This window comes from Idiotropiscis lumnitzeri, chromosome 4 (assembly GCF_059441095.1).
Source record: "Idiotropiscis lumnitzeri isolate Australia: NSW breed Sydney's pygmy pipehorse chromosome 4, RoL_Ilum_1.0, whole genome shotgun sequence".
In the NCBI taxonomy this organism is placed as follows: Eukaryota; Metazoa; Chordata; class Actinopteri; order Syngnathiformes; family Syngnathidae; genus Idiotropiscis; species Idiotropiscis lumnitzeri.
Window position 1 is genome coordinate 27,076,961 of NC_142394.1, and position 19,761 is coordinate 27,096,721.

The 19,761-nt window shown below is 45.5% G+C and overlaps 1 protein-coding gene across 5 annotated transcripts in view; it reads left to right on the plus strand.

The window, feature by feature from the left end:
• Nucleotides 1–18,235, plus strand: part of ppargc1a (peroxisome proliferator-activated receptor gamma, coactivator 1 alpha) — a 185,623-nt gene extending 167,388 nt beyond the window's left edge. For 3 of the 5 annotated variants that reach the window (XM_088293664.1, XM_088293663.1, XM_088293665.1), the window contains 9 exons: nt 411–1,566; nt 2,392–2,437; nt 2,666–2,739; nt 4,909–6,058; nt 7,678–7,770; nt 8,709–8,829; nt 10,546–10,667; nt 11,951–12,102; nt 15,712–18,235. In XM_088293664.1, the coding sequence (XP_088149790.1) occupies nt 411–1,566; nt 2,392–2,437; nt 2,666–2,739; nt 4,909–6,058; nt 7,678–7,770; nt 8,709–8,829; nt 10,546–10,667; nt 11,951–12,102; nt 15,712–15,815 (3,018 nt within the window). In that variant the 3' untranslated portion in view covers nt 15,816–18,235. The remainder of the gene's footprint in view (nt 1–410; nt 1,567–2,391; nt 2,438–2,665; nt 2,740–4,908; nt 6,059–7,677; nt 7,771–8,708; nt 8,830–10,545; nt 10,668–11,950; nt 12,103–15,711) is intronic. The other 2 variants (XM_088293666.1, XM_088293667.1) reach the window with 1 other exon arrangement.
• The last annotated feature ends 1,526 nt before the right edge of the window (nt 18,236–19,761 follow it).

Sequence of the window (19,761 nt, forward strand, 5' to 3'; positions counted from 1 at the left end):
CCAGTAAAGTGAAATTGTTGGGGGGTTTTTTTCTTTTTTTTTTTTTGCTAGAATTTAGCTCTCAATACGTCGCCCAAGAAAGTGAAAAGTGCGAGTGATTGCGCTATTTGGAAGGCCTGGAAAATCCTGCAGTTGTGACGATCTCTAGAGAACTCTTGCTTGCAAGATTTGTCGCCATATTTTCATTTTATTTAGTTGTTTCTTTCGACACGTTGGATCATCGCACAAAGTGAAATTAACCAATCAATTCGTTAAATCTTCATACTTTCAAAGTAACGTAATAAATATTTATTCACCTCACTGCGTACATTTTAATGATTGAGCTCGGTCATTGTTGTTGAATGAAACTCACAAGTCCTGATCCCACTATACTAACATTTCGGTACGACTTTGTGACCCTTTTTGAACAGACGGAGAGCCCCTGGAATGGCAAAGCAAGAGGGGTCTCCAGCCAACAAAACCGTCCGCTGAGGCGGCCGTGCACAGAGCTGCTGAAGTACTTAACCGCCACCGATGACATCCTGCTCCACACCAAAGCCAACGACGTTAAGGGCGGCTGGAGCGGCGCCGCCGGAAGGGACAAGAGCAGCCTGTGCCTCGGCGCTTCCTCCTCCTCTTCCTCTTCGCCATCTTCGTCATCCACCTCCTCCTTCTCCTCCCTGTCCTCCACTTGTTCTTCGTCCACCGCCGCCTCCAAAAAGAAGTCGGCCGCGCCGCCGCAACCGCCACCGCCGCCGCCACCGCAGCAGCATCATCACCAGCGAGGTGAGAGCCGGGCTGCAGGCGAATGTAGTGGGGCTGGGAAGTGGCAGCGTTGCGCTCAGGATGACGGGGTTGAGGAGTCGGAAGGGGCCGCTATCTCTGTCGGCCACCGAACCTACAGCTGCGGCCGCGTTCGCCCTAAAGCCAGCGAGGAAGGAAGGCCGCCAGGTGATGTGGGCCACCTGGCCGCCGCTAGGTTCATTAGGTATATGCATTCTTATTCCCTCCCTCCCCGAGAGGTGAGTCACAGCTGTGAGCATTGCCGAGAGGCTGTAGGCGCCACTCGAAAAAAGAGTAGCGGGGCCAACCGCGCTCAACGTACGCACGTCACAGTGACTATTAGGAAAAGGGAGGAAAAACCGGGGCACCCCTTACTTAGCCGGCTGCTCACCACCAAACTGAGACCTGCTCGCTACCGAGGGCACCTCCTCAACCCCTTAACCGGCACTCACGGCAACTTAGCGGGGAAGCGCTCCGAGCGTATCAAACTGAAGGAGGAAGAGTGCGCCAATGTTAGAAAGCAGAGTCGAGCGGCGAGCCCCGCTAAGGTAGACGCGGGCTCCGGACTCGAGCTGGGAGGCTATGGGGAGGATGTCGACCATGATGGAAATAATGATGATGATGCTGCTGCTGATGGTGTCTATGATGATGACCATGTGACGGGCAGCCCCGCTGCGGCGCTCTCGCAGGGCCCGCCGAGCCCACTCTTCCCAGATACTAGCATTGCAGAGCCCACCCCTGCCTGCTTCATACACGGGCACGGGCAGCCACACAGCGAGCACCCAGACGACCACCTGTTGTTAGGTAATCATGACTGCATCCCCCCCCACTGGCCTTATCGCTGCTCCCTCTTCTCCTTCTCCTTCTGCTCTAACCACTCCCAGTTTGGCGTCACGACTAACCGCTATTCTAATTCGGAGCTAACACTCATTTCCGAGCGCATCCACATGACTGACATTTTACTTCCGATTTCTATCGAGTGAAACCAAAACAACGAGGGTGGGAAAAGGGGTGGGCCTTGTCTTGCTACTGTACGTCTTGTATTTAAACAGTCGGCCGGTTGAGCTGAGTGTGCTGAGTATTTTCGCCTCCCGACCCGGGATGCTGCTCTTTAGCCACTAAAGCCACGTTCCCTTAGCCGGAGCGCAAGTCGGCCAAAGCCTCGGGCAACTGCACAAGCTTCCTTGACTCTCCTTTCTTCCTTTCTTTATTTGCCCCTCCCTCCTCTGCTGTTGGTGCATGCGATGATGACTTGTCCATGGAGGGGCTCACCCACCGCCATTGTGTCTTGAATGTGGCATTGTCTCTGTCTGTCTTGATTCCATCCCAACGACACCTGTGACCCACGCGCCATCACCTCATCCTGCCTCACACAGTCAACAGTCTATCCAAAGAGAGTAAATTGATCAAATGGGGTCATCCAAATAAGAAAAAAAAAAAAACAATAAATAAACCAGAAGAAAAAAAAAAACACTAGTACAGTCTTCTAACCAAGGATGGGTGTTTTTTTTTGGAGTGCATTTATTGAGCAAATTTGATATTAATTGTTGCAGAATGCGGACCCGTTCTCTTCTGCCAACAGTGTTCGAACTAGATCAATAATTACCCATGCTCCTTTGTGTTCTGCAGCCAAACCAACCACCTTGCCACTTCCTTTGACCCCAGAGTCTCCAAAGTAAGTGTGAGAAGTTTTCCACGTTCTTTTAGGCAAACAACCAAAGAAATGAAATGAAAATAATCGAAACAAAGAGGTCAGAAAAAGAGCAGCCAAAAAGAGCAACCGTATAGACTACATTTCTCATCCGAGGCATTTCCGTGAATCATTTCCACATCTTAGATCACTTTTAAAGTCTTGGCGTCACCCGAGGAGTGAAACACCTTGCCTTTTATTTTTGTCTTCCAGTGACCACAAGGGATCACCGTTTGAGAGCAAAACCATTGAATGCACATTAAGTGTGGAGATTGCTGGAACCCCAGGTAAGCGCTTTGCTTCCTCTCCCGCTTTTCTTCAAATGTGGATTATTCCGTCAGAGTTGAAGGTGAGGAGGGACGTTTATGCGACCCGAGTATTGATTAGGCTGTCGGTTTTTGAGGGAAGTCGTGCCTTGACAAGAGGTCGATGCGCTCCGACTACTCGCGTAGCTAGCTAACACGTCACATCACGTAGCTTACTTAGCTAACACAGCCACTTATTTTTTTTTTTTTTGCATGACTGGCGAACGCTTTTGTGCAAGGTCATCATCGTTGTCCCATCGTACAGTTGGTTAATCCGCACCGGCCCCCTTTTTAGGTATTCATTTACCAGCTTTGGAAATGGCTCACTGCGTGTGCACCTTGTACTGTCCGTGCGTCGAGGACGAGGATGCTGAAAGCGAACTCTAAACCTTCAACTCTCGATGTGGTTAATATTTCTTCTGCTTTTACTGCGCGCATGAATTGACCCGTGACCTGATTTGTACCAGTGGCTCCACAAAGCCCCTGAACTGACTTCCATATAAAGTGCAAATTTGGGGATTGAATATTAGCTGGGAAGTTATTAGCTCAGTAAAGCTCCAGGTTACTGAGCCCCTCGCTCGTTCCGACCTCGGGATTAGCTGGTGCTGAATGAGACAGATGGATATAGATCCCAGTAAGCCAAGGTGAAAGCTTCTTGGTCCTTTGCGCACCAAGAGTAACATTCCACTACAATAAGATTGCAGGAGGGTAGGGGGGGTGTTCCGCCTTCGAGGCAAGTCATCACTGATGGAATTTTCCATGAATCTTACTTGATGACTAACCGTACAACCTTATGCCAACTTTTGTGCTGTTGGCGCCGTGTTTTCCTGATTTCCCAGACAGTGGCAGTCGAGCTGGAATTGCGATTTTTTTTTTTTAAGTGATGGATGACAGTAAAAGCCTTGCATTGTTTTCCCTCCAGTGGCGACATGATTAGTGTTTGTGTCTGTACCATATCCATCACTCCAAAGTTTGACTGAGGGACGCAAATTTCTCTAATTCAAATTTATTTTGCCCTCCGTCGCTAATGGCTCCTAGTTTATGACCCGCCGTACGCGTTGCTTTGGACAGATGGTGCTTCATTGTGTCTATTTTTTTTTTTTTTCATAATTTATAGATATGTGTTTCAAACCTCAGAAAAAGATCAGCACTAGGCTGTAAAAGCTTGCACGCTGCATGAGAATCCATTGCCATCAGGCATTCGGAATGCAGCAATCTCCCTTATTTGCGTACCCCGCTCCCGTGCTCCCTTTTTTGCGAGCTGCCTTTCTGCTGCCTCCTCTCATGCCGGATTTGATGCTAATAGCTGTCATTTGGTGCAATTCAGGAGCGAGAGGAGGAATGATGTGCATTACAAGAAAGGTAAAGAAGAGTGGCGAGCGTAGGTGTGTCAGGAGTGCCTGACTCTGGTTTGCCGGCAAAATATATACGATAAGATGGCAGACGGGAGGGAGGCAGAGGAAGAAGGCGAGAGGAGACGAGGAAACGGGGAATGAGTGTAATGGCGACGGCCCGCTTGTGTGAGTGCATTAACAATGCTATAAAGTGGGCTCATCTCAGGACTTCCCATATAACTGCCATCTGTCTGGTTGTAAATCTGACCAGGGGTGGAGGAATAGACGGGAGGCCATGAGCAGTAGGGACATGCCATCTGAGAGGAATGACACTCAATTCCCACCTTGTGCTTCTGTTATACATCCTCAAAGTGCAACAAGAACACCTTTGCGTTGGGATTTTCTGCAAAACAGGGTCATGGTGCTGGAATTCTTTCAGAGTGACCACAACCTGGAATTAGGCGTGTCCTGAGTGGTGGTTAACACGCCCCCTCAGGCCCCCACCACCACCACCACCCTTCCAAAAAGGATCTTTCCAAGGTCACAGAGGAAAGAGCGGGGGGGGGGGTGGCAATCCGCGAGCGCATTACAGCACCACCATATTAAGTTACATCAAGCATTACATTAATCTGTCAAGATTGTAATAAAATAGAGATCAGGATTAATCATAGTGAAAGCGCATATTTTAATCAAGCACATATCTTTGTCCTCATCCATAAACTGAGTGAAAGGAGAGAATGCGATCTATTTAAGGCCTGTTTTTATTTGATTGACTTCCGTTCCAATCTCCACCTTAATGTCTGTCCCCCTTTTGCAGGTCTGACACCACCTACCACGCCCCCACACAAAGCCAGTCAAGAGAATCCTTTTAAAGTATCGCTCAAAACCAAGTTGTCTTCATGTTCCTCCTCAGCCTTGGCGTGTAAAAGAGCAAGGCTGGTGGAGTTGGGTGCTGGCCCCAACAGGAAGGGTCCTGAACAGACTGAGCTGTATGCCCAGCTGAGCAAAGCCTCCACCGTCCTCCCGTACCCCGTCACTCCACAAACGACAGGGAGCGGACTTGAGGAGCAACGCGGAGCTAGCAACCATAAGCGGGCTCCTCCCCGTGGCGTCAGTGACCATGACTATTGTCAGGCGTCAGCGAGCGCAAAGAAGAACGGCAACTCCGCCGCCGGTGCCATGACGTCATCGGGGGGGAAGTCGATCACCCCAGGTGCCACTGCTGCTTCTGTGCCTGTAGCGGGCGCAGTGGGGAACCAGCACGTCGGCTGTCAGGATTCAGCCACGCCTCCATCCGCTTCACCTTCATCATCATCTTGTCCTCTGGCTAAGCGGCAAAGTTTGGCCTCCACGATTGGAGATGAAGCTCACGTTCAGGGATTAGGGAAGGAGTCGCTAACCCAGAACTCCCAGGTCCCTGTACAACAGGACAGCTCGTCTGTCCTCAGCCGCAAGCTTTTGCGCGACCAGGAAATCCGAGCTGAACTCAACAAGCACTTTGGCAACCCCTTGCAAGCCCTGTACAGTCCGGGTGAAGAGGAGAGGGAACTCAGCGGCAAAGCCAACAAGGTCGAGCCCGGGCCATCTCTTGAGGAAGAAGAGATGGACTCCCAACGGTTGCCTGGCTCCGGCTACCTGAATTCGGGCCTCCTGTCCCTCCATGATGAGCTGGAGTTGGGCGAAGGCCGTGAGAGTCGTTTCCTCTACCCGTGGGAGGGCACCCCTCTGGACCTACTCTTTGATTGCCCTCCGTGTTCTCCCTCCTGTTCCCCACCGTTGAGCTGCTCGCCATCACGAGGCTCCGTCTCGCCGCCGTCGTCCCTCCTTCTGTCGCCCAACAGGCCTTTCTGCTGGTCCGGCGGGAGGTCGCGCTCCCGCTCCCGTTCTCACTCCGGCTCACGCAGCTCTTCCCCGGGCTACCGGAGGCGCTCCCTCTCCAGCTCGCCGGATACACGCCCCTCCTCCTGGTAAGTCACCCGAATGAATTTCCTCTGCCTGAACCTTGGCTGAACCCCACCCATGCAGTTAAACGGGGCTTGGAAAGCAGCAGGGGGTGCAGCTTAGGAAGCCTGACCAGTCAGTGTCAGACTGGATCAACCCTGGAGACTTGTTGAGTGCTTGCTGTTTTCCAGATTGCTCTATCGATATATTGTAATTGGTAGAACGAGCAAGACTGAGCAAGCTGATCAATTGGTGTTTACAATTACCGTATTTTCCGGACTATAAGGCACTATTTTTTTCCCTAGATTTTGAACCATGCGGCTAATACAAGGGTGCGGCTTTTCGGTGGATTTTTCTTTCACCACTAGGGGCGCTCTATAGTTCAGAAAATACGCTAAATAAATCTCTATTTTTTATTTTTTTTTTCTCTCTTGGGTCTGTTCTGTTTTAATGAGCAAAGTTGCTGCCGTGTTAAAAGGCACTGTTTTAACAATCTATGTACCTTTATGTGCATTCACACTACAAAATTGTTCTGTACAGACAGTAAACAACACGTTTTTTTCAGCATAGAAAACTGCGGCTTATAGCCTGGTGCGGCTTGTATATTTTTTTATTAATTAATTAATTTATTTATTTTTTATTTTTTTTCAAAAAAAGACTTGCTGCATTTTATATACAGGTGCGCTTTAAAGTCTGGAAATACGGTATGTTTTTTTCCCCAAAATAACACCTAATCAACAAAAGGGAATATCGTGATATGGAAGCTCCCAAGAGAGCAGCATTGTCTCATCAGTTCTCATTTCTCGAAAGAGTTTGGAGCGTCTTCCTCATATTGACGCCCCTCCCCCTGTTCTCTCTGATGCCGTTTCCTTCCGTTTGATGCGAGCGTTATTGTTTTAAGCGGCAGCTGTTGTTTTTATGGCATGCTCGAACTCTCCTCTTTTACATCGCGCGGAGATGAAAGCTAAAATCCAGGCTGTGGGATTGTCGTCTCAAATCCTCTTCAAAGGAGATTCCTGTCATCAGAGCGCGTGTGAGAACTTCATTTCCCATGGTTCTCTTTGATCAGCACGTCGAGGCTTTCTGCGGGGTTCCTCCGAGAGGCAAACCGAGTCTGTTGCGAGTAAATGAAGTTAGTCAGCGGTAGCGCCTCTCAGTGCTCGACTCCAATGCAGTTTGTTTACCTGATTACCAAAAGGTCAGTTTACTCTCCGGAGCCGACGGAGTCACTTCAATTCTGTTCCGTCGTTTTGTTTCTTGCTCGGAGCTAACGTACTCGCGCATTTATCCAATAATAGTCTCAAGGCAATTCAATCACAGTCTGACAAGCTTGCCGGAAAATACTAGGCCACAGCAGAACAGAAAAGAACAGAACACTCGATGTGTTTTCTTCACATCTCCCCCGTTAGAGATTCTCTGTCCTTCCAAATCGGCATTCCAGGCTTCTCTTCTTCCATAATTCACGTTGTCGTTCCTCAGCGATGCTTCAATAATGAAGCATTCAAAACTGGAGGAGTGCAGCATAATTTGTTCAAGCTGGATTTCTTCATTCCTCCCATAACTTGACTACAATTTTGTTTTTCATGAGTATCCTTCATGCCATCATCGTCATTTCATCGATCGTTTTATCTCTCACCCCCTACAGGTGTCGTAACAACAACGAGTCTTGCACGTTCCGTTCCAGGAGTCATAAGAGCCCGCAACCGCCGTCGCGATCGCCTCTCAGTCGCAGGCCAAGGTGAGGCGTTGGATTTTTTTTAACGTTTTGTCATGTCTGTTATTAGCATTACAGATGGTTCAGTAAAAGGACAGCTAAATTAGTGCCTCTCAATTATTTTCTGTTACGCCCCCCCCAGCAAGAAAAAAAACAATTCACCCCCCCACCACCACCCACTCTCCTCCACAACTGTAATAATAATAATAGCATTTTCATTGCAAAACAAACTCACAGCGTAGAGTTGCGCACAATAGGCAAGGAGAGCGCCACTGCCAACTACTGGAGTGGAAGTGCAATTACACTTTATTTTAGTATGGTGGGAAAAAAAGCATGTTCCCCAGAGTCACATGCGCCCCCCTCAGGGGGTTCCGCCCCACTATTTGAGAAGCACTCCCCTAAATGGTTTGATACCATCAAGTCGGGTCGAGATTGTGCACACAATTAACGACGCACCTGAGAATACTTCACTCGTTTATTCGGTTGATGCGCCTGGTTAGGATTGGGCTTCAAAAACCGAGTGGAATCGGAACATTCCTGTTCTCCTGTAATTGTTCAGATTTGAAAATGTCGGCGCTATATTTCGACACTGGTGGTGTTATGGTGCTGACTCAAGTTTGCACCCGTGCAAAGGCGGCAATTTGGGAGCAAGCCGAGTGACACCATCGCAGCACTCCCAGCTGATTTTGGCACCCATGTGCCTAATGACACCCGACAAGGCTGCGAGTCACTCATCAGTGCAGGGCGGGTAATGTTGCACTTCCTAAGCAGAAAGCACTGACATGTGAAGTTTTGCTGACAGATGCAGCGAGCATAGTCCCCTTGACTTCAGAAAAGTCTCAACCGCAAGGTTTTTACCGAAATGTGAGACTAGTCAGAGATGTTGGTCGCCACACACCGAACCTTCAAGTCCTCTCATTTGGATTCCCTTTGAAGATCAGAAAATACATTTTCCTTCTCAGGTACGACAGCTACGAGGAGTATCAGCACGAGAGACTGAAGAGGGAAGAGTACCTTCGGGACTATGAGAAGCGAGAGCTCGAAAAGGCCGAGCAGAGGGACAGGCAACGGCAAAAGGCAATCGTGAGTCAATTTGCATGCCGTCATTCAGCGATATAATTATCTTTCTTGAGGATGCATGCAAAGGCACATCCCAGAAGCCTTATGTCACGTGGTTGTGTATTTCTGGATGCCTTTGTGTGGGGAAGTTTGCAATGAATAGAGGTAAAAAAAAAAAAAGGGAGGTTGTTCCCAACACTTGATTCCGAACGATTTTGGCATTTCACGAGACAATGGCAGCATCAGCACCAAATCACCATGTCCCCTGTCTCCTTCAGACAGGGTGAAAGCCAGCAAAGCAACGCCTTGACCGCCCGTCGATAAAGAACGCATTAACCGACGCGCTAATGCAAACTTGGCCGGCGCCGAGACAAACAATTACCGCTCACGCTGTCAAACGAGGTTTAAGAGGCCAGAGATGGGAGAGCATCTCTGTCCGTCTGGCTGCCTCTCTCCCACACAGGCAGCCCTCGGGGGTGCCGTCAAGAAAATTCCGCCTATTTATCAGTTGTCAGCAACTAAAGTCCTAATTCAGCGTTTACTTGTCCGTCACGGATAGAACCCGAGCATGAAAGAGACGGTGCAAAGTATAAATCTGTAGTTAATTTGGATTTCTCCCGGGGCGTAGGTGAAGTTCGAGTGTGACACCTGATTTACATATGTCACAAGTACCCTCAAGACGCCACTCACCGTCTCAATAGGCCTCCGTTGGCTTGCCGCAGTGAAGTAAATGAAGGAATAAATAAATAATGTGACTTGTACGCCATATCCCGAGGCGTGCGCGGTGTAAAAATGATTAGCCGATGCAATTAAAGTCGTCAGAAGATATAATTGCAGCCTTGTGCACTTAGCGGCTTCATTATTCCGCTTTGACCCGCACGTCCTCTGAGGTTCGAGTGAATCTGGGTGTTTTTGTCTTGTGGGTCAATAAGTTAGGATGCGACGGTATTTGTATTACGTACAAATTTTTCCTCCACGAAAGCTGCACGTTGCAATGTGAACAAAAATGCTGTGGTTTAGCTCGCAGCTTGTGGACGTCATGACTTGTGGAATGCTTTTGGCAGAAACAGAACCAAAATAAGAATAAATTTAACACGTTTTTTTTTAATTTTTTTTTTGTATCTTTCCAAAACGTAGCATTCCAAATTAGTTGCGCGCTATAATAATAATCAGTGGACAATTCAACCGTATTCTATCCGCATTGTAGAGTGTTCGAAACGGTTTCTGTCGCAGCTCTCTCAATCCTTCCGTTCCCACAAAGAAGCCAAAAACTGTTGATGTTGCCCTTTCCTCAAAACAAAAGATTCCTTAATCAACCATTAAGTCATCAGTTTGGGAACTCAATCAGGCGGATGCTTCCTGATATGAGGCTGAGTCACCGCGGCGTTTTATTTTTAGACCTGGACAAAGTAGAAGAAGCGGTCCCGGAGTGAAGACATTGCATCATTTGATAAAAATCAGTCTCCCCGTGGTTGATGTGTTGCACCGAGAGGAAGAGGAATCGTAGTGCCACGGCAGACCGGAGGCACTTTCCCCATACAGCTCCATCAGATAAGCCAAAGCGAAGCCAACCAATCACAAAGGAACGTACTGGAGAAGACGTTTGCGGTGGGCAATGGAGGCTAGTCAATTAGGGATGGCAAAGGACGACCAGAGAAAAGGGGGGGGGGGTGAAACAGGCGCACGAGCGGCCCTTTTTAATCTCCTGCCTTTTGCCCCGTCTTTCTTGTTAACGAGCAGGGGGAGAGACGGGTGGTGTACGCGGGACGACTGAGGTCCGACTGCACCCGGACAGAGTTGAGGCGGCGCTTTGAAGTCTTTGGCGAGATTGAAGAATGTGCAGTGAACTTGAGGGATGATGGGTAAGTTCTCCGTTTGCGCGCTTCCGTAAATCAACAGATTTAGCAGTTTTCACCATCACACGTAAATTCATCATTTCGACGAAAGTCCACACTCATGTATTTAAGTCGAAAGGCCTCAATGCGCCAGTCCAACGTCGGTCCACGCCATCTGTTTGGTGTAGCGCGCCGCGTCGTAAAACCTGAGCTCTGTGATTGTCTGTTAGCTAGTGAATCACAGGACAAGAACGGGAAATGACGAAAGCAGAAAACCTGTGAAAATTGAGGCTATGAGTCAAATTTCCTCGATGGACATTATTGCTGGCTGGACTGAAGAACGCAAAGGCGAATGAGTGTATTTTTCGGGCTATTAAGGCGCATTTTTGGGAATATCCATATATATGAGTTATTGCCGTGTTCGGTTATAAGTCACATTACTGCACATTAAGGGAAGCAAACCAGTACATACATAAGGTGCACCCGATTATAAGGCTCAACTGTCAATTTTTGAGGAAATGAAACAATGTGCCTTATAGTCTGAAAAATACGGTATTCACTCTCATTCACGGAAAAAAAACGCCGTTATTGGACATCACCATCAAATGCTACGCATTGACTAGCGCCGCCGATGGCAAAGAGGGGTAATAATATTGCCTTTATTAGTCCCACAATGGGGAAATTCGAGATTCGAACCCAGGCCTCCTGGGGAGACTGGGTCCTGAACGCGACGCCTTAGACCACTCGGCCATCCTGGCAGCCAGGGTACTACATATCACGCATGTGCAGAAAGTCCAGAGAAGTTGGCGACTTCCTCTGCTTTTGCGGCGTGTTATTCGGTCATTTTCCGGTCCGACGTGCTGACTTCTAGGCCGACGCGACAGTTGGCAACAACAGCTGATATTGGATTGGTTTGTCGAGGCCTTAAGGCAGTGTTTCACAACCTTTTCGTTCAAATTAATTGAAATTGGATCATTTCCCGCTAAGTGGGAACCGCTTGTATAAGGAGACATTTTTTTAGGAAGCACAGCCAGGCTCACTGCTTCCGAACTGACGTGTCCCGCCTTGCCCTGTCTCGTCCTTTCCTCACAGAGTTTCGCACTGCCTTCCCAGTCCACCTATCGATAAAATCCAACTTCTAAATGAGTTATTGTTGTCTTATACGGTTTCTATTCCGTTGCTGTTTTGGGAACCACTTCATTGATTTTTCCTTTTGCATATAAATAACGCATCCAAGACACCGCCGTTCAATTACCGTTGTCTCACCGTGCCACTCTTGACGCATTCCTTGTGTGTCCTTGACCACGCAGGGACAATTTTGGCTTCATCACATACCGCTACACTTGCGACGCCCTCGCCGCCCTCGACAACGGACACACCTTGCGGCGGTCCAACGAGCCGCGCTTCGAGCTGTGCTTTGGCGGACAAAAGCAATTCTGCAAATCACATTACACAGACTTGGGTAAGTGCGCAGCTTTGTTGTTGTCCACACACGCGCACACGCACATTCTTAGTCCAATCCCGAGACCCTGGAGGCAGCCTTGTATGTTTACATTGCTGCAGGGACTGTCAGGAAAAAGAGGAGATGGGGGGGGGGGGCTCGAGCGGGGGGCGGGGGGGCTTGGAGAGGTTTAATACGGCAAAAAAAAAGGCGATGCAGATAAAAGCAGACTCATCTCGGCGCTGCATCGCCCTCAACGTGTCCGCTGGGCATTCACTGCTCAAAAGGGTCAGTTCGAGTTCAGAGGTCAGTTTGTGAACAGAGCTTGCTGCAGGAAGGAGCTGATGTGGGATGCTCGTTGGCATGAAAACAAACGGAGCGGGACAACAGCCGCGGCGAACCATCACATGAAGTCAGAGTCAAAATTGTTATTTTTATTTTTTGTATTGCGTTTGGGACAATTCAAGCCAATTTTTTTTTTCAAGAAATGTCAATTGATATTTTTCTTCTAAGGCATTTATGTGTTTTGTAAATTTAGGTTTGTTTATTTTTTTTTAGAATGACGCAAATTACATATTGGATTTTGTTTGTGCTTGAGAAATTTCAGGCTAGCGGATTTTTTTATTTAAAAATTTCAAGTATTTTTTGGTAAGCCGTTTGTGAAATTCAGTTAATATCTGCACGGAATTTATTTATTTATTGTTTTGAGAAATTTCAATTGAGACCATTTTTTGTAAGTGATTCATGTGCAAATTTAAATGTGTGTTTTTTTTTTTATTATTATTATTATTATTATTTCAAAGATGGCTGGAAAAGTCTCCGTGACCATCCTGAGGATAAGCTGCTCAGATAATGGATTTTATTTTATTTTTGTATTTTGTGAAATTTCAATGATTTAGCAACGCATTTTTGGATGAAATTTTAAGTACATTTTTGTCAGGCATTCATGGATCTATTTCAACCAAGTACCTTTTTTCTTTTTTGTTTTACTCTTATTTTTTGGTATGGATGGGCGAGTACTGGTACCAGATACCGGCCTTATTTCAAGGTATCGGGTACTTCCATGCTGATAATAGCCACTGATACTTGAGAAAAAAATTTTTTTTTTTAAATCTGAATTTGCGTACATTTTCCTTGCCTGTAGGTGGTGCTTCGGTAAAGCACCATGTGTTGCAGAAAAACAGAAAGGCTCAGATTTAATTGGATATGTCCATCCATCCGTTTTCTGAACCGCTCGTACTCGTACTGGTATCGTTCAAAACATCCCTAATTCTAATTTCTAATTTTAAATGTTCCCTCATTGGATTTCACTGAATTCAAAGGCGTGCATTTTTTTTTTCAAACAGTAACTTGATATCTCATCTTGAGAAACTGTGCGGTGCATTTCTAAAATTGGGAGTTGCCAATAATGGGATCCATTGTGTCAGGCTCATGTGAAGTTTTTAAGAATGATCAATCGTAAGCAGGGAAGGTTAGCCTGATAAGTGTTGTCTGTCAGCCTATTTGCGTCATTTTGTGTGTGTGTTGGTGTGTATGCGCTTGTTTTCACAGAACACTGTCCATTAGTTTAAAAGTAGAGCACCGGGGTTATTTTTCATCCCTCAAGGTGCGCAGCGGGACACAAACGCAGCCGTCGGCCATCGCATTAGCGTAGATCACGCCTGGTATCTCCTCTCGCTGCCATGGTCAGTCCCATTTCTCAGCGTGTGCCGCCGGGTCCCTTTGGGGCCCCCATTTGTTGGAGCTGTCTGTTGCCAGAGATAAGATAGAGCCGGCGTATTATCTGCTCCATCGGGGAAAATAGGACATATGAGAAAGTGGAGGCGTCAGTATAAAAATAGCCACTTTTGCAACACATCCAATCTGAAAATCTGGATTTTCCTGAGTTTTTGTTGGTCTTGCCGACACTTCCAAGGAATTTGGGGAGAAAACGCACTCCCACGCTGCAAGCACCCAAATGGAACCGGGACGAAGTATCAAAAAATATGCTGCCAAGATATGTCTTCTTAGCAAACACTTTTTGTGTTGGAGTGTTTCACCTGCTTCCAGCAATTTGCTTCAAAAATCTTAAATTATTCTGGTTAGAATTCAACTTATTATCAAATGCAAAATAGCATCATTCTGAAGGTAAATAATGCTCCTATTTGAAGACATCTTGTCAAGTGAAATTTCCCTGTTTATCCAGCATCTAATTTTGTTCCAATTAAAGAAGTCATACTGAGGAGCCCGAAGATACAAATGACCCGACATGAAAGTTTTTCAAGATACCAACCGTCTTTGCAATGAACTCAACTCTCTTCACGATAGGATGCACTTTGACAAATATTGAACAATTCGTCAAAAAAGTGGCTTCAAGCTGATTATGTCACTCCCTGCTAAAGTTTACTGATTAGAACAGTCGTTTGTAAAACAACTACAGCTTTGTCTTGTGAAAAAATGTGAATGATTATGCAAGGAGAGCAAGGCAAGTCATGGTTGTGTCTTTACTCTCCACGCAAAACTGACGGTTTACGCAGCAAACTACTCTCTTTCATCCCTTTAAACCCGGAAACTTGACCCAGTATCGGTCCGTGGGCCACTTTGGACTTTGGGCAAGCTGCATAGATGATGGAACAAAACAACTTGCAGTTCTTCTGGTTTATTTATTATTTGAGGCTAAAAACAGATCTTATTTTGAAAAGTGACAGGCTTTTCTCCGTTATACCCATTTATGATGGACTCGTGACAAGTGGTGAAACGGATCATCCATACGGATCAAGCACCACATTGGTGAAAATAAAAAAAGAAAAAGTTGAACGCAACATTGATCACGTTAGTCGCATGTTTGGGAGTATTTTGGCAACTTGAGGTGATTTTTTTCTTCCTGTCTCTTGTCCAGACACCGTTATTTCAGACAGACATGTCAAGGAAGCTGTGAACAAACGAACACGCCGCTTCCGCAATGGCTAACTTCAAAATAAATTTAACAAATAATACACTGACTCCTCGGTGGCAATGCAATTGCCTTAGGTGACTTTTACTTTGAAGTGAGTCCTCGTGGTGGGTAACGGCTAACTTGACTTCCGTTTTCGACCTTTCGGCTCGCTTTCCGGCAGTTTTAATTGACGTGACATCGTTGCCACCAACGTCAATACAACGCCTTTACGAAATCATATTCAGTCGCTAATGTAGGACACTAACAAACCGCTAGTTAATTACACTGCCATTGTAGGACACGACACAAGTCTCCGGCGTGAGCGGCTACTGCTGGCTAGCAGCTAGCATTAGCAACAAGTGCCAGCTCCTCCGGCCCCCCAACCCAGTTACTGGTCTGTAAAAGTTATGGACTTGTATGAACCGGTCGTGGGGGAAGAAGGTTCGCTACTTAAAGGTATAGAGTACTGCTGAATTGTGGGTTACCACACAATTATCCTTAGCTTAATGCTAGCAATTCAAAATTCTTTATTCAGGCCACTTGTTGCTTGGTCGACTTGAGCCACGTAAGAATAATGAAGGTGGAATTTGGTTTTATTGGTCATTTTGAGGCCCCACCGGCACCAAGATCAAAATTTCGCTGCCCATTTTTCAAATCCTGATTCTGTATCAATAGTAAATATTCATTTTTAAAGTCATTTCACTTTACTTTTCCAGACTCCCATTCGGACGACTTCGACCCCGCCTCCACCAAAAGCAAGTATGACTCCTTGGATTTCGACAGCTTGCTGAGGGAGGCCCAGCGCAGCCTGAGAAGGTAACATTCTCGTGGCTCCACGCCCGAGCCATCCCCACCCTCACAAACCGACACCCACCCGACCCTCGAGGGACTCCTGATACCTCACTCGCGTCACTTTTTTTGGACGACGAGACACTGAGAAGTTTTACACTCTATACGTGGTGGAGTATTTAAGAAGAGTAAGTCTATAGACCTGATGTAAATCAGAATATATCCAAAATGAAGTTTACATGAACAAAGCTGCTGAAGAGCTGAGGAAGCAACTTCTGGGAAAGCCAGTGAACCCTCAGAACCTGCTGCACGGCTTTGACTGCTGGGGAACCATAAGAGAAGGGGGAGGGGGGTGATTATTAAAAAAAAATAAAAAAAGTGATTTCCCCAACCACAATCCACCCCCTCCCCGAAGCACTACAAGACCCACAATTCTTTGGAGGAGATAAAAAGATGCAGCTTGTTCGGCCAGATTGATTTTTTTTTTCTGTTGTATTTGGGGGTCTTGCTGTTTTCCCTTTCAATCTCTTTGGATCCGGTGTTACATTTCAAAAGCAAGCGTTAAAATTGTTTGAGGGAATTGAATCTCTTGTTGTCTACATTTGAAAGAGGACTGTAGTTGTGTACTTACAAATAACTCTAAAAAGGAATATTTTTTATGTTCATGTCAAGTTGGGGAATAAAGTTGTTTATTTGTTACAGCTATGCACTGTAAAACGCAGCCTTTTTTTAAAAATACGGGGCGAAGAGGAATACATTTTCTTAATTCCGAATGTCGATGATGATTACGATACTGTAAAACATACGTGATGTTTAGGAGACGTATAATGATTGTAAAAAAAAAAAAGGGGGGGGGGGGGGTGTTTCGAGTGGCCGATTGCTCATTTTTGAGGCAGCACGTGAACAAATGTCTTTTTTTTTTTATTTGGTCGGGCTTCTCAGTGTTTTTTCTTCAACGTGTAAAACATTTTTTTTAACGTTTTTCATGATTGTACAAACAAACAACCCCATTTTCTATTGATTATTTCTAAAGCAATCAAAATATATTGTGTATATACTGTATACGGCATATATTTCTATGTGTGTGTACAGTGTGTATGTAAATATGTGCAGACATGCGTATCTGTTTGATTTTCGTGCTTTGTATGGTTGTCATTAATTCAACACAGGGAGAGGATGATGCATTGGAATCTTTTCAATCAGCGGAAATTGCATATTTATGTATTTATTTTCATATTTGAATCAGCAATATTTATGGACTACATTTTACATGACTTTTTAAAAAAAATATATATATTTATTTTTGACTTTTATTTAACGCTCAATCACGAGACAGGGTGTCCAATAATTTCCAAGGTAGGGAAATCGTACAACCTTCTATGCCTTTTTTCCGGAACAATCAGTAGCTTGATCCAGTCTCACGTCTTTGAGTCCGCAGCACTTTCTTGCTTGATTTTTTATTTTTTTTTCCTTTCAAGTAGAACAGAAAGCAATAAACGGGGTTTCTTTGCAGGAATTTCGCACCACTCTGAAAGACTTTGTCGTGTCTCCGCTCTCGCTCGATTAAGTGAATGCCAAACGAAAAGTTTACAATTTCCTTTCTTGAATCTTTTTTTTTTAAAGATCTTTTGAAAAAAGAAAAAAAAAAACACAGACTACTGATATTATTCGCAGTAATAAGATGAGTAATAATAATCTAAATAGAAATGGGAAAATATATAAAAAGCAATAAATTATTTTTCAGAATTGTATTTTAGCGCTGATTGTTGTGTGATTATTTTATTTTTATTTTTCTGTTGACTCATTACCCAGCCGCTGTGACGTCAGCGCCCGCGTGCCGGCCGGTCCCTTTAAAACGTCTCTGTGCTGGTAAATGGGCACGTATGACCTTTGCGACATCCGTGCGTGGCAAACTCCCAACTTTTTGTGCGCGTGTTTGTCGTGGACGTTTTTGTGGTTTGCTCGTGTGCATGGCCAATAACGAGAGGGTGCTGACAACATGGCCCCCAAAAAAAAAACCGCTGACCTCGCGACAAATTATTTCCACGCATTGTTTTCTTTCCGTTGGCTGTCCTGTCTAGCGTTTGGGTAATGGCGTCGCGTTTCATAGATGTGCGGCTTGAATCAGTGTCATAAACTGCTTTGTAAATTGCCTAGAGTAGCAATATATTAGAGCAATTTTTAATATCGTGACCTACCGAGGATTTTGCCACTGCTTTGTCGGGTAATCATGTTTTCTTTGGAAGGACAATATGTGCGAGTGTGATTTTAGCCAGGTGTTTGTACGTTTGGAGAGAGAGTAGGGCCGTGTGTGTGTGTGTGTGTGTGTCCTATCCACGTTGCCTTACCAATGCCTTTGTGGTTCTACCTATTGTACGAATTTCTTGTGAATTTCATTTTTCATGTGCAATTCTCATCAGCCTCACCATGCCAATAAAGGGAAAAATGTGACTTTTTTTTTTTTTCGTAAATCATGGTCCTTATTGTTTTTTTTTTTTTTTGCCGCACCGCAAAGAGTGAAAGCTGACGGGAGCAGAAAACTCCTGAACCTTTCCTAAACGTCGCTGCCTCTTTGGTATTCCGATCATCCGGGAGGTTACGCCGCCTCGGTCTGTGTCCACAAGTTGACTCAGCCAGCGAGTTAATTAAAACGTCCGAGGGAACAGTTTCATTAAGACGAGGGAAGCCAGTTGATAATGGCTATTTCCTCCACGCGCAGGAGGCTGGAAATGGCATTTGTGCTTTGTTTCTAACGTTTGAAAATATTCTCCCACCCACTCCAGGGTCAAAATAAATGAAACAAAGTCCCGAATAGAAACCTGAAGTTTCATTTCCAGAAATCACGCAAACAAATGCCCCAAGTATATTGAAAAAATGTCTTTTGACTTGCCCCTTCTTCCTCTTTTGAAGCGCGGGAGGGAAGTCGGGAAGGTGTGATTGTGTTTATTTTTATTTTCTTATTCAGGCTGCTGTTTGGCCTTCGAGGAAGAGAAGCGAAGGGCTTTCATTTCAGTGCAGAGGAACCCTTCTTGGAATTTTCTCGATCACCTTTATTTTTAAACACCCCCAAAATTAGTGAGTACCCTCGTGGTAATGAAAGGAAAATCCATCATGTTGACAGGACTAAAATCGGCAAAAGTCCCAACATGTCCTTGGGTCGGACGAGACAAAACTGGAGCTCTTTTTTGGCATAAGGCAAAACTAATTATGTTCTGGGGCAGCTTCCTGACTCTGCGCGGGCAACGACGAAATGTCAAGACTGTCGAGGCAACCCGGAGCCAAATGTGACATGTCATGGCTCCTCCAATTGGATAATGACTCAAAACACTCGTCTTAAAAAGTGAGTAGCATGATCTAAATCTTACTCCACATCTGTGGAAGGAGATTAGATAGCAAAAATAAAGCAATACAACAATTCCCTTTAATCTACTGTACGCTGCAGCAACTCTTTTTGGGGAAAAAAAAGTGAGATACAAGCTGCACGTAAAGGTACAGAAACAGAAAACGGTGCCTTTTAACACGGCACAACTTTGCTAATTAAAAGAGAACAGACACGAGGAGAAACAAAAATTGTATATTTTATGAATGATAAAGCGCCCCTAGTGGTGAAAGAAAAATCTGCACCGTTGTATTAGCCGCATGGTTCAAAATCTCGGGAAAAAAATAGCGGCTTATCGTCCGGAAAATACTGTAATTTTATTGTTATTTTGCATTCAAAAGAGAGCTCTTCTAATTGCTAATGGCACATATGGGAAGTTGTGTCAACATGAACATCCACAAGCATGCATTTTGATGATTCTCTGAATAATGCATGAATCCTGATGACAGTCGTTGCGTTTTATCTTCCAAGCTGATTATCTGCAACGACGTGGTCAAAGACTGAGCACGGTGGTGTCAAATCAGTTCAAGCAAAAAAAATCCCAAAACAAGAAACCTCCAGAGTTTGATTTCACAAGAAGCGTATTATTGAACAATCA